The sequence below is a fragment of the Alligator mississippiensis genome, chromosome 9 (assembly GCF_030867095.1).
Source record: "Alligator mississippiensis isolate rAllMis1 chromosome 9, rAllMis1, whole genome shotgun sequence".
NCBI lineage: Eukaryota > Metazoa > Chordata > Crocodylia > Alligatoridae > Alligator > Alligator mississippiensis.
Window position 1 is genome coordinate 28,113,847 of NC_081832.1, and position 27,815 is coordinate 28,141,661.

The 27,815-nt window shown below is 51.0% G+C and overlaps 1 protein-coding gene across 3 annotated transcripts; it reads right to left on the reverse strand.

Moving 5' to 3' along the window:
* Positions 1-228: 228 nt before the first annotated feature.
* Positions 229-6,867, reverse strand: LOC132252440 (uncharacterized). 3 transcript variants are annotated; one of them, XM_059733259.1, is made up of 3 exons: positions 6,491-6,867; positions 4,648-4,809; positions 229-2,214 (listed from the first exon to the last, which is right to left on the reverse strand). In XM_059733259.1, exon 3 carries the CDS (start codon positions 1,888-1,890, stop codon positions 826-828), a length of 1,065 nt encoding a protein of 354 aa, XP_059589242.1. In that variant the 5' UTR covers positions 1,891-2,214; positions 4,648-4,809; positions 6,491-6,867; the 3' UTR covers positions 229-825. The 3 variants fall into 3 exon arrangements, with proteins under 3 accessions (XP_059589242.1, XP_059589240.1, XP_059589241.1); XM_059733257.1 differs by lacking the exon at positions 4,648-4,809; XM_059733258.1 differs by lacking the exon at positions 6,491-6,867 and having other exon boundaries at positions 4,648-5,387.
* Positions 6,868-27,815: the final 20,948 nt, after the last annotated feature.

The following is a 27,815-nucleotide window of genomic DNA, read 5'->3' on the forward strand; positions in this document are numbered from 1 at the left end:
TTTGGGCGGGGGGCTGGACTCGATGATCTTCCGAGGTCCCTTCCAGCCCTAATGTCTATGAAATCTATGAAATCTATAGTTTATGCCCTCTCATCCCTGCCCATATACGCTCCTGTCCTCCTGCCCCTGTCTATGTACCCTCCATCTGTGTCCCCTGTGCCCCCTGCTGTTGTCCCCAAACAATGGTGAGTTCATGCCCGGTGTGCTTGTGCCAATAAACACACAGGGTTGAAGGATCCAACTTAATCTTTATTTCTGCGCAGAAAGTGGTGCTTGGCAATCGTTCGCAAAGCAAGCACACACACCTCAATGGGCGTCTGCCTTATATAGCTATGTAACAGGTTAAACTTGCTGATGTGACGAAATGTATAGCAAGCCCAGCAAGTAACCCCCCTTCCAGCTCCAGACTTTGTTGATACAGCTTTCCTTTTAGCGAGGCCAGCAATTAAGCAACTAAGCAACAAGCAATCTCCCCCAGCCTAAACAACCTACTCTATGCCCTTGGTTAGATAAAATACTTTTCAAAACATACAAAGCTGTTTCCGAAGTAGAAAATGCATAGTGAAAGTTCAGGGGTACCCATCAAATCCCCACTTTGAGACTATGGCCCTTATGGAAAAGGCCCATAGTTCTCGACTATCTTTCTCATCTCCAGAAATCTTTTTGCTTCCTCCCGATTGTTTTGGATCGGGTTTGTAACTGATGATTTTACAAACATCACGCGGTGAACTGGGGAAGAAATTGATTTCTTGAGTATCTCACAACACATTGGCGCACACTGTATCCCACAACAGATCATCAAGAAAATACACATACTTGTCACAATTAATAGGAAAATTTGCTTAAGCCATGAAACATTAGGAAGCCAAGAAGTAAGCCATGAGAAGTTGAACCCTTCCCCTTGCTTAATGTGGGACAGAACTTTTTTTTTAACTTCTGCACTTTTGACTCTATCAACTCGGAGTTATCTGTCAAATTAAAACAACACATTCCCTCGAACTCTTCACATCCGTGATTATGCCTCAGCAACAGGTAATCTATGGCTGCTCTATTTTGCAGAGTAGCTCCTCTTAGCTCTTTCATTTCAATATTGAGGGCAGCTAGGGCCTGTGAAGTTGTATTTAGGCCCTTTGCCAGGGCACAGGCCACCTTACCAAGCTGCCTCTCAGCATCCACTACTAGGCCTGGCACCCCTACTAGGAAAACTGCTAAGGACACTACCTTGGCCTCACTCAGGAGGTTTATGTCACTATCACAGGATTTATCTAGCACCTTCGAACCTCTCCGGTGACGCTTACTAGAGATCTTAGGCATACCTGGTAGCCAGACAGTCAACCGGCCTAGAGCACAAGGGCCTCCTGTGGCATTGGCTGGGATATATGAATAGGCAGTCTTCCCACAAAGGAGGAACCACCCCCGGGGTAATATAACATGAACGTAGTTGCAAGATACATTAGTCATGTCTGAGCAATTGAAAATTTTTGTTTCTTTGGTTAGGCTTTTGCAAGCTTGGGTACAGTTCACAAAATTGGCACAGCTGGTGTTACCAGGGGAGGTGACTGTCAACAAATCTATTTCAAAGGTACTAGCGTTTTTTTCTGTGGTAATGGTTCCCCACATGGAGTTGTTAGTGTAATTGATTGGACCTCCTATTCCCCCAGATGTGAACCAAGTCTGATTCTGGAGTGCTTCCATTGCAGTGGGCACCCCTATAAGGCATGACGTGAAAATATCATCAACTGATATTCCACCTGCCAAACAAAAATGAGTGACATTTAATACGTCCTTTGCCAAATGAACCCACACATTTTGACTCTTCTCGAACCTTTGATGCACCAACCCCTTAGACTCTAAAAACATTACACCTATGCAAAGAACTACTTTCCACATGGTTGACGTTTAAACAGAAATTTGAGTCCTTCTACTGGTTCTGCTGTCCAACGGTGTCCGTTTGTGTCGGCTTCCGGTGTGACACTCTCAGCAACTTCTTCTGCAGGTGGTACTTCTGGTGCGGCCTTCACCCGAGTGTAGTGTATCCACGGTTTTACCCCCTGAACCTTCACTGCAGCGTGCGTAGTAAGAATCACAGGATATGGTCCCTTCCACTTGGGCTGAAGCGGCTTGTCTTTCCATGTTCGGACCAGTACCTTGTCTCCGATCTGGAACTTGTGGACTGGTGTATCTAGAGGGAGTGGAAGTCATTCCTGAACATACCTGTGGAGAGAAGACAATACAGCAGACAAAGAATACAAATAATCTTTTACCCAACCTTCCCCTTTTACATGCATTTGACTCCCATGCGTCACCACTGGATTCTTAGGATTAATTCAAATGGACTAACTCCCAATTTAGCTCTAGGGGCTATGCGCACTCTAAGCAAGGCAAGAGGCAGAGCTTCGGGCCATTTCAACTGAGTTTCCTGGCAAAGTTTAGCCAGCTGTCTTTTTAGAGTCTGATTCATTCGTTCCACCTGTCCACTTGACTGCGGTCTCCATGCTGTGTGAAGGTCCCATTGTATCCCCAGAGCCCGGGAAACTGCCTGGGTCACCTCCGACACAAAGTGTGGCCCTCGATCCGAGGCCAATCCCTCTGGGATTCCGAATCGTGGAATCATTTCTTTTAGCATCACCCGGACCACTTCTTTTGCTTGGTTGGTTCGGCACGGGAAGACCTCAGTCCATCCAGTCAGAGTGTCCACGAGCACTAACAGGTATTTGTAGTGTCCCTTTCTGGGGACTTCAGAGAAATCTATCTGCCAACATTCTCCTGCTAATAGTCCTTGCCTTCCTGCTCCTGGCGGAGGTTTGGGGGAAATTTTAGGATTGTTGGCACAACAGACAGGGCATCTACGCACTATTTGTTCTGCTGTTTTTCTCATGTTAGGTCCCACTACAATTCTTTGGAGACCTTGGGTCATGGCGTCAGCTCCCATATGGGTGCTCTGGTGGTACTCTTGGAGCACTTTGCTAAGAATCAATTTTGGCATCAGGACTTGTCCCTCAGGCAAAACCCACCATCCATCTTGTTGTTCTTTGCTTCCCAATTTCTCTGCGAGTTGGTTCTCTTTTTCAGTATATTTGGGAGGTTCCTCAGGTAACACTACCTGACGCATCAATGCCAACATTTGAGTCTCTTGAACTTGTCCTCTAGCTGCCTTTTTCGCCGCAGCATCTGCTCGTCGATTTCCTTTAATAACGTCAGCATCTCTCTTTTGGTGGGCCTTACAGTGCACCACAGCTATTTCTAGTGGTTCCATCACTGCTTCAAGTAATTTCAGGATTTCTGTTCCATGCTTTACTGGGCTTTTACTTGCCGTTAAGAGTCCTCTCTCTTTCCATATAGCTCCGTGGGCGTGTAAGACTCCAAAGGCATACTTCGAATCCGTGTATATAGTGGCTATCTTTCCTTTTGCCAAATGGAGAGCTCGGGTCAGCGCAATAAGCTCAGCTTTCTGTGCAGAGGTATTTAGAGGCAAGGCGTTTGCCTCCACGGTATCCCATGATGTAACCACGGCGTATCCCGCCTTTCGGGTTCCATTATCCATGAAGCTGCTTCCATCTGTGTAGAATTCAAGGTCTGCATTAGGTAGTGGGGCATCTTTAAGATCCGGCCGGCTAGCATACACACTCTCAATAGTTTCAATGCAATCATGCTGTAATCCTTCATTTTTGCTGCAATTAACAAATCATCCACATACTGTAACAGGGTTCCTGATGTCCCTTTGTCCCACTTCTGAAGGTTGGTACTTAAGGCAGTGCTGAAAATAGTGGGACTGTTCTTAAAACCGTGAGGCAAAACTGTCCAGCACAATTGGGTTTTTCTCCTAGTATTCGGGTCTTCCCACTCGAATGCAAAAATCTCTTGGCTGTCTCTTTCAAGTGGGATGCAAAAGAAAGCATCTTTCAGGTCCAGGACTGTAAACCACTGTTCCTCTGCAGACAAAGTAGTCAGCAAAGTATAAGGGTCCTTCACCACCAGATGAAGGGTCATCGTGACCTTGTTCACGGCTCTGAGGTCCTGCACGAAACGATACTCATTACTGTGGGGTTTCTTTACAGGTAAAATGGGGGAATTGAAAGATGATTGACACTCCCGAAGTAAACCATATTTAACGAATCTCTTTATCAATGATTCCAGGCCTTTCCAGGCTTCTATTTTCAATCGATACTGTGGCACCCTGGGCGGGGTAATTCCTGGCTTTAAATCAATGCTTACAGGGGTGGCCAGTTTGGCTCTTCCTGGCTTCTCTCCTGCCCATACCCATGGTACTACTGCGTCTTCTACTTCTGGGGGAATTCTCCCTTCCTCCCCCTCCTGCAATAGGAGACACACCTGAGCTTTCCAGGCTTCCTCAGTTGGTATCTTCATAGTAATTTTCCCCTCTGAAAAGGTCAATTGGGCCTGCAATTTGCACAGCAGATCCCTCCCAAACAAAGGTATGGGGCACTCAGGCATATACAGGAACTGATGAGACACTTTCTTTCCTCCCAATTTGCATTCCATGGGTGGCACAAAAGGACGATACGTCCGCTGGCCGGTGGCTCCGATTATGGGGATCTTGATTTTTGATAAGGGTCCTTTAAAATTGGTTACAACTGAATGTGTGGCTCCACTATCTACTAGAAAGTCAATAAGTTCTCCCCCTACCTGCATTTTAACCAGGGGCTCGTCGGGGGAGACAGAGATTACTTCAGTGTTAGCCCCCGGTCCCCGTCACTCCTGGTCAGAACCATCCAACATCAACAATCTTTCTTCCTCCTCTCGTCTCTTCTTCTCCCTCTTGGGGCACTCATTTTTCCAATGCCCTTCCTGCTTGCAAATAGCACACTGATTAGGTCCCAACCTGGGACCCTGGCCGTAGCCTCCCAGAGCACAGCCCACACCTCCTCTATGCCCTCTATTTCCCCTGCCTCGTCCCCGACTCCTCTGATCTACCATTGCCACTGCCAACAACGACGCTTGTAATGATGCCTGTGCCTTTATTCTCTTATCTTCCCTTTTCTCCTTAACCTGATCTCTGTTGGAGTATACTTTATAAGCAATCTCAATCATTTGGCTGATGCTCATTCCAGCTGCTCCTTCAGTCTTCTGTAGTTTTTTCTAATATCTGGGGCTGACTGTCCTATAAACAGTGTGTTAAACATCTTGGCATTTTCTGGCAGCTCCGGATCTAAATCCGTCCACTGTCTGGCTGCCTCGCATAACCTCCCATAAAAACTGGATGGATCCTCCTTCGGACCCTGCCGCACTTCATACAATTTAGACAAATTTTTCTGCTTGGGGATAGCCTCCCGGAGAGCAGCCAGCACAAACTCCCGATACAGCTCTAACTCCTTCCGGCCCCCTCGGGTGTTGGGATCCCAGTCTTGATTTTTCTTAGGGCAAAGTTCATCTACATCACCGGCTAGGTGACGCTGCTGTGCTATCGTGCGTGCTTTCTCTATGACCAACCTCTTTTCTTCTAGAGTCAGAAGAGCGGCCAGTAAGGCCTGAACATCTATCCAGTTTGGTTGGTGGGTGAGGAAAATAGTAGAGAACAACTGGGCCATTGCCTCCGGATAATGGCGATATTGGCCCACAGACTGTTTCCAATTTATCAAGTCTGCCGTGCTGAATGGCACATGGACAAAAACTGGTTCACCCTCAGGACCCACCGCTTGTCGTAAAGGGGCCTGAACTACTGGTTGGGCCCCTGATCATAAGCGACTCGCCACAGGGCTAAACGCCCCATCTCCTACAGTCCCCTCTACCACCAGATTGCTACCATCCGCATCCGCCGGACCCAGGGACGGCAACCCAAGGCTGTCAGGGGAGGTGAGGGACGACGGACTGGACAAACCAGCCGGGAATCCCTGACAAGCCGTTACAGGTGCAGTGGAAGTCCCCTGTGGTGACGCATGGCTCACAGGATGAGACGGGGGAGCCGTGGGAGCAATTAGCAACTGCACATCTTCCTCCTCCGGCTCCTTTGGACATACTGTGGTGACCCCCTGTAAAGCCATTACCCCACTTCCCCTAAATATCCCACACGACTTCTGTGTAACCTCATCCCTATATAAAGTCATATATGCCTCTACATAAAGCATCTCATCCCACTTCCCTTGGCACCTACAAAACAACTGTAACTGCAAGATTGTGTTATAATCCAAAGACCCATTCTCCGGCCAGGCTGCACCATCCACAAGTTGGTACTGTGGCCAACATGTATTGCAATACCGAATCATCTGTTGTTTTGTCATAGGGTCACTTCCAAACTTTGGCCAATTTTTCAAAAATGCATCCTAAGGGACTGCAGGGTGGAATCTTAGACTGGTTACTTCCCCTTGTCCAACTACCGGACAGCGACCGCCGCTCAGCCTCAGAACCAAACTGATTAAAGGGAGTTCACGGGGCTGCCACCTGATCTCACTCACCTAGGGCGTCTACACGGTCGGAACTTTCAAAGCCGTCTCTTTCCCAACCTGCCCAAAATATGGAAAGAAGTACTCACCAGTCTGTTGAAATCTCCCTCGCCCCACCTGATTAAGTTGGTCCTTCAAGCGTTGCGCCGTTGTGCCCCTCCCCGATTCCGTCAGGCAACCAGGAGGTGGTCAGACCTCCGATGAATAAGGTCAGTGGGGCCTGGCCCTCGCGCCGTCCACAGTTGTTGCCGGAGCCGAAGAGGTGGACCGGGCAAGGCAGTCAGCTAGGGTCCCATCTGGGTCGCCAGAAATTGTCCCCAAACAATGGTGAGTTCGTGCCCGGTGCGCTTGTGCCAATAAACACACAGGGTTGAAGGATCCAACTTAATCTTTATTTCTGCGCAGAAAGTGGTGCTTGGCAATCGTTCGCAAAGCAAGCACACACACCTCAATGGGCGTCTGCCTTATATAGCTACGTAACAGGTTAAACTTGCTGATGTGACGAAATGTATAGCAAGCCCAGCAAGTAACCCCCCTTCCAGCTCCCCCACAAGTAACCCCCCTTCCAGCTCCGGACTTTGTTGATACAGCTTTCCTTTTAGCGAGGCCAGCAATTAAGCAACTAAACAACAAGCGATCTCCCCCAGCCTAAACAACCTACTCTATGCCCTTGGTTAGATAAAATACTTTTCAAAACATACAAAGCTGTTCCCGAAGTAGAAAATGCATAGTGAAGGTTCAGGGGTACCCATCACTGCTGTGTACTGCCACTGCAGTGGGCATAACTCCCAATGACAACTCCAGCAGCATCACCGTAATGGTAAGTTTTTTGCAAGTAGTTTGAAACTTTGTAGTGAGTGTCTACATGACTTCCTTCAATATTGCAAAACTTTTGAACATCATCACATTCCATTTCAGAACCACAACCAAAAGTTCAGGGGCAGGATGCTGCCTGCCAGGCCCAACACCCAGGATATGCAGCATCCTGGGTGATATTTAGGTAATATGTACCACCAACCTTGTGTGTGTGGGTGGGGTGCAAAATCTGTTTTTTCTACTGTTTTCCAACCCCCCTCCTTTTCCTCTTCTTCCTCTTTCCCCCTCCCTGCAGAAAACTTTTGCAGGAAGAACTCACTGGGGGCAACCATTAAAAATAAAAAAAAATGAAGATTTCTATGTAGAAGAGTATATTGCAGATTTGCAGTTGTTATACACACACACACACATACATATAGTATATATCTCATATTGTAAAGGTGCTGAGGAGGAAGTTCCCCCTTTTATATAATACTTTCTTTTATTCTTATTTAAAATCTTTGTTAATTTAATTATCATTTATTACTTATTATTTAAATTCTTTTTAAATTATCCCCTTTTTACAAAAGAAGAAAATGCACACCACCTCCCCTTTTTTGAATGAAGTGTTTTATTTGTGCTTTATATATGTGTATTTGACAGGCAGAATTGGCATGCACGGCCAATCTGGGTGTGGGTGGGGTGGTTTTTGGAGACCGTGCCCGCCTCAGCATGGGGATGCTTTGCTTGAGGGTGTTTATGGATTCATGGCATTACTGGAAAGAGTTGCAGGGTGGACTGTCATTGGAGGGAAGTCAAATGCTTGTTAAGTGCTAGGGTGCAGCCAGCATTTCTTGTAAGAAAAACAAGCAGCCCCCACCCCTCCATGGCAAGCAGGCAATCTGCAAAACTTCTCCATTCATGGACCTCCCAGGGCCTTTAGCCTTTAGCAGGTCTTTAGTGCATTATAATGCAATTCATATGCATGGTTGCTGAGGGGGGGGGGGGGGGGAGTCGGGGGTTGGGGTTAATGCCTGCTGCTGCAGCTCCACATCAGCTTCTTTTTTTTCTGACCTCCTGGCAGTTTTTTCTTTGCAGGCTGTACTGTTATGGGAGGTGCAATGAAAAAATATTTTTTTTTCCAATGCTTTCTTTGCAATGCAATATTTTCTTAACAAAATCCTGCATGCTGCACCTTTTGGAGTCCCCCCACCCCCAAAGGCCAGCTGCAACCTGCTCCCCCCATGAGAGAGCTCATCAGATTTTGGGCAGGATTGCTTTGTCCTCCCTTGCCATATCTCTCCTCTCAGCCTTCTCAAAGGACAGGGAGAAGGTGAGAGGGAAATGAGAAGCAACACTTCCAAGGCAACCCAGGCTAATCTGTTCAGCTACCTCTAGGCCTCTGCAGAATCAAGTATTCAAAGAAAGCATCATTGTGGGATAACTTATTTTCTTCCAAATTCAAGAAATTTCTCTGCATTTCAAGTCAGAGCGCACTGGAAATGTCCTGCCAGGGCTCTACACTAGGTATTGGCATGCCCTCATCAGATGGGTCTCAGCTACCTCAGGGAATCACTCTAGCAGGGAGCTGCTAATCAGCCAAGGCCAGGGTTTCAAAAAGTATTCTGCTCCCTATAGAGAGGTCAGAAGTGTTGTGCAACAGATGGCTATCCCCAGATATATCACTGAAGTACCTGAAGGGGAGGCCAATTGTAACAGAGAACCCTAGCCCTGTTACCAGCAAGCAAGCCAGTCCCTTTAAGACCAGAACTTTCTGGGCACAGCCTGCTGGCAGGGTAGGGGTTAAAAGCTGAGCCTGGCCAGCTAGTCAGGTGACTGGAAGGGGGCAGGCCAGAACTATAAAAACCCTGGGCTTAGTGGCAGTTGGAGGTAGCAGCCAGAGGGGAAGGAGGTTGTGTATAAGAGGTTTGCAGTGAGGCCTGGCTGGCTGCTGTGAGAGGGAAACTCCTGCTGACTCAGAGAAATGGCAGCAGCACCACAAGGAGGAGCATCACAGATGGTGGGAAGCAGAAGCATAGAGCCGTGGACAAAATGTAAGCTGGCATACTGCCTTCTTTAATTTCTATTTTTTTGTGGTTATAGCCCATGACTTACTGTTGAGATGTATATAACTTTTTTTTTTTTTTTGATTGATAAACTGGATGCTTGTGGTTGAAGCTGTAGGGGAGGAGGCCTCATTAGAGCCTTGGGTGCAGTCATAAAAGGCCAGAGGACCTAGTACAGTAAAAGTCCTGTTATCTAGCATCTTACAAGCCAGCATGCTCCACTAACCAGCATGCCAGCTTGTAAAATTAAGTGAAACCAGAAGTGCCCACTGTGGCACTTCTGGCTTCTCTGAGCCCCCATTGCTCAGGGCAAAGCAGCCTGCGCTGCCGAGCCCCCATGGCCCGGGGGCATAACAGGCTGTGTGAGACTCCCCTCCCTGTCCTGCGGGGCCTGCAGGGACCCACGGGAGTGGCAGCAATGCCAAGGGAGGGGCAGAGGGACACCTCGGGTGCAGTGTGAGAAGCAGTGGCCAGGGCCACTCAATTAACTGGCATATTTTGTTATCCAGCATTCCCCATTCCTAGGGAATACTGGATAACTGAGCTCTTATTGTACTAGAGTGTGCAGCCATATAGGATGAGTAGCTCACAGCTGGTTGCAGGACCTTGCTGGTTGCAGGTTGCTGGGTCCCACTGTGGGGAATCTTGGCTAGTAGCCTGAGCTAAAAGAGAGGGTGCCCTTGGGCAGTGGGAGCTCTGGGCTATTGCCCAGCCTGGAACTAGCAGCCTTCTGGCTCCATGCCCAGCAGATGGGCCTCTGGGCCAGAAAGCCTGGGATCCATATTGAAAGCAGAAGGAGGGCCAGAGGAGCCAAGAGGATTAAGGAGCTAAAGCCTTAGAGTCAAACCCTATCTGGTGGGTTTAGACTAGTAGGCCTAGCTAGAGAAAGATGGGGGGGGGGGGGGGCAAGGCCCATGGTGGCTGAGAACCCCAACATAGAAGTACAATAGGCAGTCTCCCACTTGTAAATATTATTATTTAGATGTTCTTACATCAAGATGTGATGGGAGAGCAAAGGAGGGATATGAGACAAAAGAGAGAAGTGAAACATTAAGGGACTCCAGGGGTGCCCCTTGTAGGCCACAAAAAAAAAAAAAAAAAAAAATGCTGCTGGGGAGGGCAACCTGTTCATAGATCTCATGGACATTTGGGCTGGAGGGATTCCAGAGGATCAGAGTCCAGCCCCCTGCCTCGGGGGCAGGAAGTCAGCAGGGATCATAGGATCCCAGCAAGATAAGCATCCAAATGTGTTTTGAAGGCGTTTGAAGTGGGTGCTTGAACTGCCTCCAGTGCAAGTCTATTCCAAGCCTTGGGGGCTCAGACAGTGAAGAAGTTCTTTCTTATGTCCAGCCTGAAGCAGTTGCAGCAGAGTCTGTGACCATTCGATGTTGTCATCCCTTGGGGCGCTCTGGTGAACAGACATTCCCCCAGATCCTGATGAGCACCCCTGATAAACTTATAGGTGGCCATCAGATCAACCCTGAGCCTGCGCTCTTCCAGGCTGAAGAGCCCCATGGCTCTCAGCCTCTCATCATAAGGTCTGTTTTCCTGACTTCTGATCATGCGTGTGGCTGTCCTCTGCACCCTCTCAAGCTTCTCCACATCCTTTTTGCATTGTGGAGCCCAAAACTGGACGCAGTACTCCAGCTGCAGCCTCACCAAGGCCGAATACAATGGGAGAATGACATCCTGGGACTTGCTTGAGAAGCATCTGTGGATGCAAGCCAGCATTTTGCTTACTTTACTAGCCACAGCATCACACTGAAGGCTCATGTTCATCTTGTAGTCAACCATGACCCCCAAGTCCCTTTCATCTGTAATGCAAACCAGCATAGCACTACCAAGCCTATAAGCATGCTGCAGGTTTCTCCTCCCAAGATGGAGAACCTTGCATTTTTTGGTGTTGAACGCCATCAGGTTCTCATCCACTCACTTGCTGAGCCTGTCAAGGTTGGCCTGGATTGCCTTCCTGTCCTCAGGTGTGGATGCTTTACCTCAAAGTTTGATGTCATCGGCAAACTTGGCCAGTCCGCTTCTGGCACCAGTGTCCACATCACTGATGAAGATGTTAAATAGTATAGGCCCTAGGACAGAGCCTTGAGGGACCCCACTGGTCACAGCACACCAAGACAATTGGTTCCTGTCAACCACCACCCTCTGGGTCCTACCACAGAGTCAATTCCCCAGCCAACGGACTGTGGTGAGGTCAAGGCTGCAGTTAGCCAGTTTTGCCAAGAGGTGACCATGGGATACGATCCTTCAGCTAGTCTGTTAAGGATGGCCTCTTTGATAATCTTTTCCAAGACCTTCCCTGGATAGAGATCAGGCTGATGGGCCTGTAGTTTGCTGATGGGCCTGTTACAGCAACCCATCTGAAATATGGGCTCTGACCAGCTTTGTGTCCAGCCTGGGAAGCTACTACACTCCCACACGTGTCCAGCTGCAAACCACTCCCCCTCTCCCAGGTCCATGCTCTGAAATTAAGCAGGAGCAAGTACAAATCAGATACATATGTTTTTGTTCCTCATCTTTATTTTTTCACAATAAACTGAATTGCAATCAATTCAACTGCAAAATCACAGTAAAGCTCAAAAAAAAAATACACACTTTTGTTTTACTCAACAATGCAATTGGCAGCCAACTGGTGAATACATCTTTTTTTTTTTTTTTTTCTTTCTAAAGACCTTACAGCCATTGCCAGCAAATGCAATACAGTAGGATAAAACACCAATTCCCAATACACTCTTAAGGTCCCTTGAATATTCCCTTGATATTCCCCTCAGTATTACTACTATCAAGCAACTGTTGTTGTATAATAAGTGTGAGTGTTCCCTTTCTCCAATCACATGCAGTATGTCACTTGGTGAGGGCTGCATGGGGGAGGGTGAGAGGGAGGCGGGCAGGCAGCCAGTCTCCCTTCCTGGTTACTGGCTGTGTCACATTGAGACCAAAAATAAAACACCGCTGGGTTTCATGTTTTCTTTGATAGGCAGAATTGACATGCATGGCCAATGCAGGGGTGGGCGGGGGTTTTTTTGGAGAGCTGATGACCATGTAACTTTTATGGAGTCATGGCATTACTGGAAGTAGTTGCAGGGTGGACCGTTATTGGAGGGAGGGAGGCTGAATGCTTGGTCAGAGCTAGTGTGCAGCCAGTCTTTCTGGCAAGAAAGAAGCCCAACAACCCCACCCACCCCCAGCGGCAAGCATGGACCTCCATAGAGTTGCTAAAGACCCTGGAAGACTTTAGCAATGCACTACAATGTTCCCCATCAGAGGTTGAGGAAGCTAATATCTGTTACATAGTAACTTTCTAATTTTTGGTGGCCACAATGCTTAGGGAGGGAGTGAGGGATCAATGGAGATGGGGAGAGGGAGGGAGGGAGGCAGACAGGCAGGTGCCTATAGTATAGTTTTTTAGAAGTCTTACAATATGTTATATTGTAAGACTTGTAAGTGCTAGGGAGGAAAATTTCCCCCCCCCCCCCCTTCTGTTATACTACTTTTTGTTATCCTTATTTACTTAAAATCTTCCTTCTGCAAGTCGGAGAAGAAACTCGAGGAGACAGAAGCCTCAAGGAGACAGAATGGTGGGTGAGCGGGGAGAAGAGCCCACATGCATAGGCCTACTACCTGGACTCCAGGAGGGAATTTGCAGGATGGCTCAGCCAGCAATCAACAAGAAAGCCTCTGCAATTCAGTAAAGAAGCTCAAGGAGTGGGTGATAAGGAAGGCCCCCCCCCCCCCCCCCCCCCCCCCCCCCCCCCCCCTGCAGTGCAGTGGTCATAGCTCCTGAGCGCAGCTACAGCAATGAATGAAATGGTCCTGCAGAACTTTCACAACTTGTGCTGATGCAGGGAGGGTTTTCCCCAGCAAAAACCTTTTTCCCCAATTGGAAGACATGAACCCTAGTCAGAATTTGCCAGGACACGGCCAGTAACCAGGAGAAGGGCGAGAAGAATATGAAATGGGCCTGAAGACATGTTTTGTGTGTTTACCCCAGTCAGAAGATGTGTATTCAACAACTCTTACCATACTCGAGCTGATGCTCGGGCCAAAGCCGGTGAAGAAAGCAGGAGGGCTCAACCAACAACCAAGAAGAAAGCCTTAGCAATTCAGAGAAGAAACTCAAGCTTCAGCTGCATTTGTGGTGAGCAACAACTTGAAACTTACCAGGTGCAATGGAGAGGTGTAAGGGCCAAGTGGGAGAATGGGGGAAGAGCCCACAAGCATGGACCTACTACCCACTACCTGGATCCCAGGAGGGAAATTTCAGGAGGATTTGGCCAGGAACCAAGAAGAAAGCCTCTGTATTTGGTCAGCAACAATTCTCAAATTACAATTCCATAATACGCTCATTAGCAAACATAGCTAGTAAACAGGAGGAGGGTAAAAAGAATATGAAATGAGCCTGAAGACCATGTTTTCTGTCTTTTACCCCAGTCAGAAGACGTGTATTCAACAACTCTTGCCATACTCAAGCTGATGCTTGGGCCAAAGGTAGCGAAGAAAGCAGGTGGGTTTGGCCAGCAACCAAGAAGAAAGCCTCTGCATTTGTGGACAGCAACAACTCTCAAATTACAGTTCCATAATATGCTCATTAGCAAACTTGCCCTCCTCCTGGTTGCTGGCCATGAATAGTATGAAATGGATCTGCAGAACTTGTGCAGCTCTTACCATACTTGAGCTGATGCTTGGGCCAAAGCCTGTGAAGAAAGCCTCTGCAATTTCTCTTCTCCCCCAATTTATAGTCCTTCAGTGGGGCAAGCCCCTCCCACCCCAGCAGCCTCATTTTGGTGTGGAAAAAAACCCAGACACTCTGGCACTGGGCTGGAAAAGAGCACGAAAAGAAGGCAAGAAAGTTTGCAAAAAGTTCCTGGGTTTGTGTGCAAGCAAAGCAGGTCCTAAACCCCATGCTGCCGCCGCCCCCCCCCCCCCCCCAATTGCCTTGCTTTGGTGTTCCAAAACAAAGACCATGCCTGGCACCTGCCCAGAAAAGTGTGTGAAAAGACTGCTGAAAAAGCACTTTTTGCAAAGTTTCCATCGGGGGGGGGGGGGAATCCAAGGGTTGTGAAGGGTGAGCCAAAGAGCTTCCCCACCACACACCGTAGGCAGACCTGACTGGAAAGGCATAAGCCCCTGTGGGTGACTTTGCAAAGTGACTGGTGACTTTGCAAAGTGACTAGTGGCTTGCCAAAAAGCAAGCCAGGCTGCTAGGCCATCATGAAACTGGCCAGCCCATCCAGCCTCTACTATATCATGAACCAGTTCAGCGTGGCTGCCTACACAGTTAGATTGGCAACTTGTGAGGTTTGCCAGCTGCTAAAGGAGATAATTTCAAACAAAATGATCCACAGCAAGTCATAGATGGGCTCAATGATAAGGGGTTCCAGAACTGTGTGGGGGCTTTAGACAGCATTCATCCTAGTGCTGTGCCCTGCAGGAAGGGGAAGGGCTTTCACAAACAGGGAAGGATATGCCTCTGTGAGCCTGCAAGCCTGCATAGTGGACCACTGGGGCTGGTTCATGAACATTTATACTGGGTGGGCCGGCAGCATGCATGATGTGCGCATATTCAGAAACTCCTCTTTGTCTGGCTTTGTGGAGAAAAGACACTGCACCCAGCATGGAGGAGACGGTGATCTGCAGTATTACTGTTGCCCAGTTATATTAGTGGATGCTGCCCACTCCCTAAAGCCCTGGCTCATGAAGCCTTATGGAGGGAATGTCACCAACCCACTGTTCTGTTATGTTTCGTCAAAGCAATTTTGCTGTTTCAGCACTGTTTTGATGTTTCACCTATAGGCTATAATGGGGAAGCATGAAACGGCCTATAACTTTGTCATTTCTTGCCTGATTTGGATGAAACTTGCAGGGATGGTAGCCCCTTTTGAGGCCATGAAGCCTACAAGTTTCAAGGAGACTGCACCTCAAGCTGCTGACAAGCAGGAACCAGGGAGTAGGAGCAACATCCTGTGATCTGACAGACAGATGGGGGGGCCCACACCCCCAGGATGAGTCTGGCAGTGCCCCCACAGCCTGGGGGTTCAGGTGGGCTCCTGATCTGCCTGACATGACAGGAGTCTGCTTTTGCAGCCTGGGACCCAGTACTGAGGAAATGAGCCTGGCTGGGCAAAACGTCTCCTGCCACCAAGCTGAGTTCCCAGCAGTTTGCAGGGCTGGGAAACTCAGTCTGGTTGAGGGAAGTGCTTCCCACAGCCAGGCTTCGACCCCAGTGCTCCCCCAGCCAGGCTCCATCCATAGAGTTGGGGATGGAGCTTGGCTGTGGCAGATGCCTCCATCCACAGTGCTGGGAAACTCAGTTTGGCTGGGGGATGCATGTTCCCCAGCACTAGGAACTGAGCCTAGTGGTGGGAGGTGCTTCCCCCGCCAGGCTCAGTTCCCAGCAGCTAAGTTCCCAACCTTTTAAATTCCGCATAGTACACTGCCCGGGAATAAATGTTGTACCTAGATAAAAAAAAAATCTGCTGTTACATTAATGAGAGGTGAGAATGCACAGAACTACAGGACAAGACAGGTAGCATGTTAACAGACAAAAGGGAACTGCCCCAAGGCAACTTAAAGGGGGGGTTGTGTCCCAGGGATGAAAGAATGGGGGAAAACCCCAAACAATAAATGGGGACCCCCTGGGGAGGGGGGGAGCACACCATGAAAAGGAAAAAGCTATAAAAATAACTCAAAGAAATCACTTGCTGGCAGCAGCAGGTCCCACAATGCAGCTGGAGGGAGAGAGAGGAAATCTGCGTGGGTCATAAGCCACACTGAAACCAGCCAGTGACATCACTGGCAATCACCGGCCAGTGGGGATAAAGCGAACTGCCAGGGAAGATGGTGGGGGGAGCGGAGCAGAGACAGGGAAGTCTCTGAAACCAGGCACTGCCCAGAATACCTGGAGGGTGAAAGAGCTGGCAGGGGCTCTCTACTGCAATGAGAGATGAAGTGTTGAAGAGACAGGAGCCAGAAAAGGCTCCCTGCACCAACAGAGGCAGGTTGACAGAGGGATGACAGAGCTGGAGGAGGCTCTCCTTGCTAATGGAGGTGGGAGCGCACAGGAGACGAGAGGTTTACCTGCTGGCTGGAGACAGAATGGGGCAGTGAGGGAAACTGAAGCACAGCCTGGCCAGAGGCTGGGTATCAGCCTGCAACACAAGGAGTGGCTGGATACATAGGGAGACACCCCAGGATAGCAGGAACAGGGCACTCCCTACAGGAAAGAAGGACAACAATGGCCCGTGTCGTATAGGGCAGAGGGAGAGCTGTAATCACCCAGGGCAAAGGGCCATGGTCTATGCTGACCCTGCTGGGCCAAACCTCAGCAGGGTCAGAGGGTGTGAAGGGTTGACCATCACCCTAACATAAGGGTAGGGGAAAAGGACCTGTCAGGTCCTCACACGCTTGCTTTTGTTAGCCTTTCCTTTCTTTAGTTTTCCCCCCTTTGGACTGAGAGAGAGGGCGAGGTGATGTATATACGAGGGCATTGTATCATATTTTTCTCTGAGCCTCCACCTCTCTGGGAGTGTAGTGGGAATTTTAGAGTCCCGGGCAGGGACTGTTTGAGCCAGGAGGGTGCAATTTTCCATAGCCCTGCTTCTGCTTGAGTTAGTCACCTCAGGAGGCAGGTCCTAGAGCGTGGTGGGGACATGTGAACCAATGGGTCCCAGGGAAGACAAACCTCTTCGGTGGTATGGCCAAGAAGATCTGATGCCCCTACATCCCAACCTCCTGTGGGTAGGTGGAGCCCCACGAACTACTGCTGGGCGGTCACTGCGCTGCAGCTGAACCTTGGGTGTCTGGCCCCCCCCCCCCACTGGTGTAACATTCAAAGTCATGGCAGGTGAGATTGGGGGAAGCCACTTAAGGGATAGACGACAGCCCACAGCTCTACAGGAGATTGCAGGACGCCCTCTGCCCGCCGCCCGGACCGAGGCTGCACGAGACCGGATAGTTTCATAGTAGCTAGGGTCAGGAGGGACCTGAACAGATCGTCTAGCCTGACGCCTGCCACAGGCAGGAATGAATGCTGGTTCACAAGACCCCAGACAGGTGATCATCCAACCTCTTCTTGAATATGCCCAAGGTAGAGGTGAGGACCACTTCCCTGGGAAGCTGGTTCCAGATTTTGGCCACCCTAACTGTAACATATTGCCTTCTGATCTCCAACCTAAACCTGTTCTCCATCAGAATTGTTCCTTGTCACCTCAGGTGGTGCTGGGGAGAAAAGAGCTCTGCCTATTTGCTGTTGATCCCCCTTGATGAACTTGTAGGCAGCCACCAGGTCCCCCCTCAGCCTCCTCTTGTTCAGGCTGAACAGGTTCAGGTCCTTCAGTCTCTCCTTGTAGGGCCTGTCCTGCTGCCCTCTCACTAAGTGGGTGGCCCTCCTCTGAACTCTCTCCAGGCTGGCCACATCCTTTTTTTGAAGTGCGGCGCCCAGTACTGGATGCAGTACTCCAACTGCAGCCTGACCAAAGTCACATAGAGGGAGAGTATCAGCTCTCTGGACTGGCTTGAGATGCACCTTTGGATGCATGACAAGGTATGTCTGGCCTTGCTGGCTGTGGTCTGGCATTGGCAGCTCATGTTCATCTTGGAGTCAATAATGACTCCGAGATCCCTTTCCGCCTCTGTGCTTTCAAGAAGGGAACTCCCCAGCCTGTATGTATGCTGTGGATTCCTTCTCCCAAGGTGCAGCACCCTGCGTTTGTCTACATTGAACCCCATCCTATTCTCATCTGCCCACTTTTGTAGTCTGTCTAAATCTATTTGCAGCCTCTCTTTCCCTTCAAGTGTGTCCACGTCGCCCCACATCTTAGTGTCATCAGCAAACTTGGACAGTGTGCTTTCCACCCCCTCGTCCACATCACTGATGAAGATGTTAAACAGTGCAGGACTGAGCCCTGGGGTACCCCACTGCTCACATCTTGCCAGGTTGAGTACAACCCATCCACCACTACCCTCTGGGTGCGCCCTATCAGCCAATTCTTTTTACCCATCCAACTGTGCAGGCATCAATGCCGCAGTCACTTAATTTATTGATGAGGATGGGGTGAGAGACAGTGTCAAAGGCCTTCTTAAAGTCTAGGAAGACTACGTCCACAGCAACACCATTGTCCAAGGATTTAGTTGGTTGGTCTGGCAGGACCTGCCTTTGATGAACCCATGCTGATTGCCCCTGAGTATCATCTCCCCTGCAGGCCCCCCACAGATATGCTTCTTTGAGGCCTGGTGGGTACAGAGTTGAAACGGTGTCAAAACAAAACAGCTGGTAAAGCTTCATATATCCCTAGCAGCCAGGGGCTGACAGAGCTGATCAGAGCTCAACCCTGGCTCTCCATGCCTCTTGCTACCGGGCTGCTCTCTGATCATGTCAGCTCCATGGAACTCAGCCCGGTGGCAGAAGGTGGGCAGAGTTGGCACAGCACTCTGCCTGCCGCCACCAGGCTGAACTCGACATGGCTGACGGAGCCACTGGGAGCTGAGCCCAGTGGTGGGAGGCTTTTCCCCCAATGTACTGAGTTTCCCCAGGGCTGTGAGCCATTGGGAACTGATCCCAGTGTGGGGAAGCACCTCCCACTGCTGGTCTCAGTCCTCAGTGCTGGGGAACTCAGCCTGGCTGGGGGAGGTGCATCCCCCAGCCAGGCTGAGTTTCAAAGTGCTGAAGATGGAGCCTGGCTGGGGGAAGTGCCTTTTCTAACTGGGCTGTTTCCCAGCACTGAATACCTGGGAATTGAGCCTGGCGATACGAGGCACTTCCCCTAGCTGGGCTCAGTTCCTCAGTGTTGGGTCCCAGGTGGCTGAAGCAGGCTCCCGTCATCCAGCAGGCAGATTCAGGGCCCACCCACACCCCCAGGAGGGCTTCAGGGGCCTTGCTGGACTCCTCCCATGAGTGTGGGCCCCCAATTTGCCTGCTGGATAATAGGATATTGCTCCTGCTCCCCGGCTCCTGCTTGTCAGCAGCTTCTGGTGTAGTATCCTAGAAACCCCTGCACCTATCTCCTTGAAGAGCAGCAGTGGGAAGGAGAGGAGTCATGCACATGTGTCCTGCACGCACGTGTGCCCCCTTAACCAACTGACTGACCGGAGGCGGCGGCAGCAGCAGAGGAATCGGCAGTGGGGGCAGCAACAGCTGATCCCCTGAAGGAAAGTGGGGCGGAGGGACCCGGCACAGCTGAGCCGGATCCGGAGGAGAAGCCCCCTGGGTCCCATATAGCTGAGCCGGTAGGGAGCCGCGCTCCCGAGCCGCGCAGCGCGAACAGCGCGCGCAAACAGGTGTGCTCTGTGAGAGCGCGCCGGCATTTGCGCAGGCGTTTGCGCTGGCGGGCGGGCCGGGAGGGCCAGGAGTGGGACTCCTGTAGGGGTAGGGAGTAGACACCACACAGGTCTACAAACAGCAGCTCAGAATGGTGTCTACGAGGAGTGCTGCTAGGGCCTCTGCCCAGGGGGACAGGGCTAACCGGGGCTGGTCTGAGGCCTCCGCCCAGACTGATCCCATGGGGGAGGTGATGTCCCCCTACCTCCTGGCCTGTGGGGGATCCCCAGCAGGGCTGGGGGGGGCAGAGATTGGGGGCCCCCACACCTGTCCGGCAGGTGCCCGTCTTGGGGCTCTGGAGGAGCAGGTGAGGGAGCTCCGGGAGGAGGTTAGCAGGCTGAGGGGAATCAGGGAGGTGGAGGATGAAATTGACAGATATTTCCTTTCCCTGCAGGACCAGGCTCCAAAGGAAGAAGCAGCCCGGGGAATGCCCTCCACAGCAGAGTGGCAGATGGTCACAGCCAGGACCGGAGCAGCTCACAGAGAATCGGTACCAGCTTCTCCAGTTCGACTGGAGAACAGGTACGAGGCCCTGGTGACCCTGCAGGAGATGGAAGGGGAGAAGGAAACCTGATGGAGGACTACAGTGCTCTGGGCAGCGTGCTGAAGGAGTTTGGTGCACAGGTGGTATTCTCTTCCATCCTACCGGTGAACGGACGCGGAAGACGGCAGGAGAACTGCATCTGAGAGACCAACTGGCGGCTTCGGCAGTGGTGTCTCGAGGCAGGCTTCGGCTTCCTGGACAACGACCTGCACATCACGATGAGGGACATGCTCAGTTGGGATGGGCTTCACCTGTCCCCCAAAAGTAAGCGTGTGTTTTCTTCTAGGTTGGCGGATCTCCTCCGGCGGGCTTTAAACTAGGCTTGTCGGGAGGAGGGGAAGATGAGGGCGGGGGAAGCTGTGGACCACCAAACTATGTGGCACCCACAAGGACAGCCCAGCCTGAAGAAAGAGAGCATTGGGAACCTGAAAGCCATGGGGAGGCCAGCACTACGGCACAGGTAAGAAATGAGAAAGTAAGAATCAAAGGGCCCCTTGGGACTCGGAGCAGGGGGGCAGCAAAGGCACCAGTCGCAGGGCTCAAGTGCCTATATACTAATGCTAGGAGTATGGGGAACAAGCAGGATGAATTGGCGCTCCTGCTTGCACTAAACACCTATGACTTAGTGGGGCTAACGGAAACCTGGTGGGATTCATCTCATGACTGGGCGGTACATATTGAGGGCTATAGATCGTACAGAAAGGACAAGGTGGGGAAGAAAGGGGGAGGGGTTGCGCTCTGTCAGTGAGCAATATACGTCAACCCTCATCAAGACAGAATCCAAGGATGAGGAAGTAGAAGGATTGTGGGTTAGGCTACATGGGGGGCAAGGAGAATGGGATTTGGTGGTAGGGGTCTGCTACAGACCCCCACATCAAGGGGAAGAAAGAGATTCGGGGCTCCTGAGGCAGCTCTCGGAGACCATAAAAGCTAAAGAGGCGGTAGTCATGGGGGACCTAAACTACCCGGACATCTGCTGCGAGTCACAGACAGCAAAGTCCCACCGCTCACGCACGTTTCTAACCTGTGTACGGGACCTCCACCTGACACAGGACGTACACGGTCCCACTAGGGGGAATGCCATACTGGATCTGGTATTGGCAACGGGACATGACATGGTAGCGGACCTCCAGATCTGTAGCCATCTGGGGGACAGTGATCACCTAATAATAGAATACACCATAAAATGTCGAGTGGGTAAAGTAACTAGTAGGGTGAAAGTGCTAGACTTTAGGAAAGCTGATCTCAATGAACTCAGGGGATTAGTCAAGGATGCACTGCAGAGTAGGAGATTTGAAGAAATGGAAGCCCAAGAAGGGTGGCTGTGCCTTAAGGAAACGATCCTTCGGGCACAAAGCAAGACGATCCCCGAGCGAGGCAAAAGAGGGAAAGGGGCCAGGAGGCTTCCCTGGCTGACCAGAGAAATCCAGAGCAGCCTAAGGGACAAAAGGGGAGCACATAAAAAGTGCAAACAGGGAGAGATCACCAAAGATGAATATACCTCCTCTGCTCGTGCTTGTAGGGAGGCAGTTAGACGGGCCAAAGCTACCATGGAGCTGAGGATGACAACCCAAGTAAAAGACAACAAGAAATTGTTTTTTAGATATATAGGGAAGGCCCAGGGAGGAATAGGACCCCTGCTAAATGGGCAGGAACAATTGGTGACAGACAGGGGGGACAAGGCTGAACTCCTCAACGAGTTCTTTGCCTCAGTGTTCCTAAGTGAGGGGCATGACAAGTCTCTCACTGGGGTTGTAGAGAGGCAGCAGCAAGGCGCCAGACTGCCATATGTAGACCCTGAGATGGTGCAGAGTCACTTGGAAGAACTGGATGCTTTTAAGTCGGCAGGCCCGGATGAGCTCCATCCGAGGGTGCTGAAGGCACTGGCCGACATCATTGCAGAGCCACTGGCGGGAATATTTGGAAGCTCGTGGTGCACGGGCCAAGTCCCGGAGGACTGGAAAAGGGCCAACGTGGTCCCCATTTTCAAAAAGGGGAGGAAGGAGGACCTGGGCAACTGTAGGCCAGTCAGTCTCACCTCCATCCTTGGCAAAGTCTTTGAAAAAATGATCAAGGCTCACATTTGTGAGAGCCTGGCAGGACAAATTATGCTGAGGGGAAATCAGCATGGGTTCGTGGCAGGCAGATGGTGCCTGACCAATCTAGTTTCTTTTTATGACCAGGTTACGAAACGCCTGGACACAGGAGGAGGGGTGGATGTCGTATACTTAGACTTCAGGAAGGCCTTCGATACGGTATCCCACCCCATACTGGTGAACAAGTTAAGAGGCTGTGGCGTGGATGACTACACAGTCTGGTGGGTGGCGAATTGGCTGGAGGGTCGCACCCAGAGAGTCGTGGTGGATGGGTTGGTTTCGACCTGGAAGGGTGTGGGCAGTGGGGTCCCGCAGGGCTCGGTCCTTGGACCGATACTCTTCAATGTCTTCATCAGTGACTTGGACGAGGGAGTGAAATGTACTCTGTCCAAGTTTGCAGATGACCCAAAGCTATGGGGAGATGTGGACACGCCGGAGGGCAGGGAACAGCTGCAGGCAGACCTGGACAGGTTGGACAAGTGGGCAGAAAACAACAGAATGCAGTTCAACAAGGAGAAATGCGAAGTGCTGCACCTAGGGAGGAAAAATGTCCAGCACACCTACAGCCTAGGGAATGACCTGCTGGGTGGCACAGAGGTGGAAAGGGATCTTGGAATCCTAGTGGACTCCAAGATGAACATGAGTCAGCAGTGTGACGAAGCCATCAAAAAAGCCAATGGCACTTTATCGTGCATCAGCAGATGCATGACGAATAGGTCCAAGGAGGTGATACTTCCCCTCTATCGGGCGCTGGTCAGACAGCAGTTGGAGTACTGCGTGCAATTCTGGGCGCCGCAATTCAAGAGGGATGTGGATAACCTGGAGAGGGTCCAGAGAAGGGCAACTCATATGGTCAAGGGCCTGCAGACCAAGCCCTACGAGGAGAGACTAGAGAAACTGGATCTTTTCAGCTTCTGCAAGAGAAGGTTGAGAGGCGACCTTGTGGCTGCCTTTAAGTTCATCACGGGGGCACAGAAGGGAATTGGTGAGTATTTATTCACCAAGGCACTCCCGGGGGTTACAAGAAATAATGGCCACAAGTTAGCAGAGAGCAGACTTAGATTGGACATTAGGAAGAACTTCATAGTTAGAGTGGCTAGGGTCTGGAACGGGCTCCCAAGGGAGGTGGTGCTCTCCCCTACCCTGGGGGTCTTCAAGAGGAGGTTAGATGAGCATCTAGGTGGGGTCATCTAGACCCAGCACTCTTTCCTGCCTATGCAGGGGGTCGAACTCGATGATCTATTGAGGTCCCTTCCAACCCTAACATCTATGAAACATGGCAGGCCTTGTGCCATTAGAATGGGATACCACACTTGCAATTTTCATCAGAATCAGGCAAGAAATGACAAATTTATAGGCTGTTTCATGCTTCCGCATTATAGTCTATGGGTGAAACGTTGAAACAGCATCGAAACAAAGAAGCTGCTTTGATGAAACAGAATGGAACGGTGCTTTTGAAATGAAACTCAAAACAAAACACTGTTCTGTTGAAACGGAAGTCAAAGTGGAACGCTGCTGTTTCACACAGCCTTACTGGGCAGTGGATGAATGGGAGCCTTCAATCCCGTGTGGGGAGTGGGCAGGGGGCTGTTCTGCTTGTGCCCAGCTGTAGAGCTCCTTGTTTGGCAGGAATGAGGCCTGGGGGCAAGAAGGCAGAGCAAGAAGAAGAGAAGCTAGGCTCTGGGGGCTAAGCAGAGGAAGCAGGGCAGGGTAGAGATGGAACTTGTGTTGCATGGAGTTGGGGCATCTGCCTGTACAAGAAGAGGGAGGCTCTAGCAATACTAGAAGATCAGGAGCATATCCAGCAGTTGTTTTTCATGTCAGGTGGCGTTGCCTGTAGTGGGAGAGACCGAATGCAGTGTTATGTAGGGGCACAGACCTGAACCCCAAACACATTCCTCCAGTAGCCCTTTGCCCCAGTCTCAGCTTCAGCAAAAGGGAGGGGATTCCCCCTCCCAGCCTGCAGCTCCTGTTTGACCCCTGGGAGGGGTCAAAGACCCCTGAGCACTTACCCCCTTGGGAACCAGGGGGGGCAGCACTAGAGAGAGGCCCACAAGAAGGGCCAAGAACACCCCCCAGAAGCAGATCTGACTTCATGGTTCTTGATGGGATCCCCTCCCTCATGCTCACCTCATCACCTGAGAGCCATGCACACTCCCCCCAGGGCAACACACACCGTTAAAAACGCTCTCTGTACCTGGTGCATTCAGGGGCAGTAAAGGCTGAACAGCATTTCCCAGAGAAATTCCTGAGCCTGGGCAGGGCTGATGAAACACTGGATAACATACAGCCAAGGAGAGGAAGGAGAAGTCCAGTGAGGGACAGTGGGATGGGGCTCAAGGGCAAGGAGAAGAGCCCTGTTTGTGGAACCCTTCCCCCATGTGGGCATGGACCATCCAGACCCTTGATGGCCAATTCCCTAACACTGTGGCTTTGCCTCTGGCCTGTGCCCTAAGGAGCAATCTGGGCTCCAGCCCAGTGGCTTCCCACACGCCCCAGAACCTTGTGCCCTCAGCTTTAGTGGACCACTGATCATCCAGCTCATTTGGGCCATGTTATGGAGCTGAACTTGAAGCTACTTTCATATGACTTGGGCTGCCATAGTTTGCAGTACCAGAGCTGCTCTGTCATGCTCCAGCTTAGGGGAGAGAGACTGAGTGTGTGTCCCTGCCCTCCTGCCCCCTTCCCTCCCCTTCAAGCTGTGCCTACCCATCACCAAGTGTCTGGAGGAGGGAGCCCTGTGCCAATGGGTAGGGGGTGAGAAGGAACATCTTTGGTCTCCCCCCATCATGGAGCTATCAGAGGGGCAGCACTACCTTATTTGTCATGCCCTGAGGAGCTTATCAGTGGATTTTACTGGAACCCACAGATCATCACTGAGTTTGGTGTCAGAAGCCCCAAATTGACTACTAGATACTCTGGCCAGGTACAGTGCCACTGGCTCTGTGGGAACAACCCCTGAGCATCAGGGCTTCTCTGCTGCTGCTGGGGAAGGAGGGGGAACAGAGAGGGACTGCATGCTCCCATGGGCCCCAAATAGCCTGTCCCAGGCTGGGGGCTAAGCTGAGCCCCAGCACTGAGGGACCGTGCCAGGCACAAGAGGGGCTCGGGGGGGGGGGGGGGGCGCTGGTGGACATATGAACACCCTTGACTCATCCTTCCCCCGGGCTTCTGCCTTTGCACATACATTCCCCCACCTCTCCTCCTTGGTCTCAGCACATCTGGGTGGGGAATGCCTGGGCAGCCTGCCTGGAAGATGGGCAGCCACAGGGCTTCTTTCACTAAATGCTCTCTGGCCTCTGCTGCTCAGACCTTTGGGTGTTGGCATCTCTCCAGAGGGGTCTGGACTCAATGGAGCCAGGCATCCCTATGGGAATCCCTGACCTCTATCGTGTGGGCACAATCCATATGGAGGACTTGACATCTCTGGGGCTGGCAGTCCTCTAGCAAGGGGGCCTGTAGTGCATGGGGTAGAGGAGTCCTCTATGAGATCCTTGATGTCTGTGGGGTGGGGTCTACTCTGAAACTCTGGGTCCCTGGGACCCCCCATCTTTTGACTTCATGGTAGCAGGGTAACCTTGGTTTCCAGCAGGCCCTACCTGGTCGCAGTTCCAAAGGCCCTCCATGTCCACCCTCATTAGCTGCTCTAGACCTGGCTCCCAGCTTGTGTCTTCTGTTAGCAGAGGGATGCTGCCTAAACCCTATGAAAACATGACCCTACACAGACACCTCTACCTGCCACTGGCCCTTGCCTCTCCTGCTTGCATGGTGTTTGTGTCCCAAATGCTGCTGGATGGGAAGGCCCTGGCAGTCCTACTACCTGGGGAGCTGACCGGGGTCTCCACCTCTTTTTCTTCCTCATTTTACTCCCAAGAGCAGAGGAGGCAACTCTAAATGACTCAGAGCTGCCTGAGCCTGGGGGGCTGTGTGACTCTCAGGGGGCTGGCCTAGGTGCTCTCTTAGGTTCTGAAATGCTCGTAGCACTGGCAGGCATGGGGTAACTGCAGTGCTCTGCTTCAGGGGCTGCCTGGAAGGGCTGCATAAGGGGTCTCCCTTATTTCTCTTTCTGCACAGTCAGCACCAGACTCTGAAGCACTCCTTCTGTGGAGGGGGAGTCAGGAAACACCACAGGTACAGAGGATGGACAGCTGTCCTCTGGTAGTCAGGGCACCAGTTTCCCCCACCCTAGGGTTGCCTTAGCACTGACTGCTACTGGTCATGGTGGTGGCCTGGCTGGGGTTTCCCACTATAGAGACTGTGCTCTTGAAGTCTAGTTTGTAGGGGCAGCAAGGGCTTTCCTGTCCAGGGGACTTCATGCACTCAGAGGGGCAGTTGGGGCTTTCTTGCCCAATGAACTTCTTCAACTTGCCCTTCTAGCCTACTGCAGGGGGGAGTTATCTGCCATTGATGGCTCTGGCTGAGCTGGTTTGTTATCCCTGCCATTATCCTCTATCTTGTAAGAGGAGACACTGTGACTGCATCCAGATGTGCAAGGGTGTGCTATAGCAGTGGCACAAATTTGTGCTGCTACTTTGTATCAGTGCACACCCCTGCACGTGCACTTTGGTGAGGGACAAATTGTCCCATTTCAGGCAAACTGCCCTTTCCCTGCTGTTCCTGGCTCCTGGTGTGCTAGAGCAGCTGAGGCACAAATGAAATAGTAGAATGTTCTTGGCAGCAGCCAGAGCATCTCCTTAGAGGAACTTGCCTCTCTTTGTTCCAGCACATACTACGTTGTAGCATGCGCTGCACCACATTTTTTCTCAGCATTTTGGGGGGATTTTTTGCTACAGGGAAATCCTGGTAGCAAATTTTGGCCCCACACTGTAAATTTGCAGCATGGGACATGTTTTAATGTTCCAGGCCGGTGGTGCTCCAAACAGGTTTTCAATGCCACAAAGTGAATGTGCCTGTGTGTCTGGATATAGCCTGAGAGTCTAAGATGGGGTCCAAGGATCTACCTGGGAGCAGTCAGGTACAGCACATGGGAACAGCAGTGGGAGTTCCTCTCCTCTAGCCTCTCATCCTAATTTTCTCCCAGGCTTACCTGGGTTGGGCTGTGAGCACAAAAGTCTGATCAGAGCCCTGGTCTTTGTCCTGCTGGCTGATGTCAAACTCTATGAGCTCAAAGCTGCCACCCCCTCTGCCCAAAAGCTGGGGTCCTGCCTAGGGTTGAAAAGGTGGTCAAATAACTGGTCACCTGACCTCCTATTATTTGACCTTAGGCAAAAATGGTCCAATATTCCACAAATCCAAGAAAGGCAGGTGGCATCTGCCTTTTGAATTGCAGTGTCAAGTGTCATCTGTTAGCAAGAACAGGAGTGAAGCCTTTGCTCCTCCATCCTACAGGAGTCAGGACACATTCACATGTGTGCACACACGTACACGGTCATTTTTTCAAAATGTAGTTTCATCACTTCACAATAACAGTTAACTAACTTGATGTATTTGTCATTAGCCAAAATATCTCAACCACTGTGGGTTTAAATCCCCACCCTCTGAGCCCCCACAAACCTGCCCCCCCAGCATCCTGGGAATTAAAAAAACAAACAAACCCCTGCACTCACCACAGTTCCAGCTGCCACC

Coding starts and splice junctions, on each gene's coding strand:
- LOC132252440 (XM_059733257.1), bottom strand. CDS start 1,890: ATGTGGAAAGTAGTTCTTTGCATAGGTGTAATGTTTTTAGAGTCTAAG.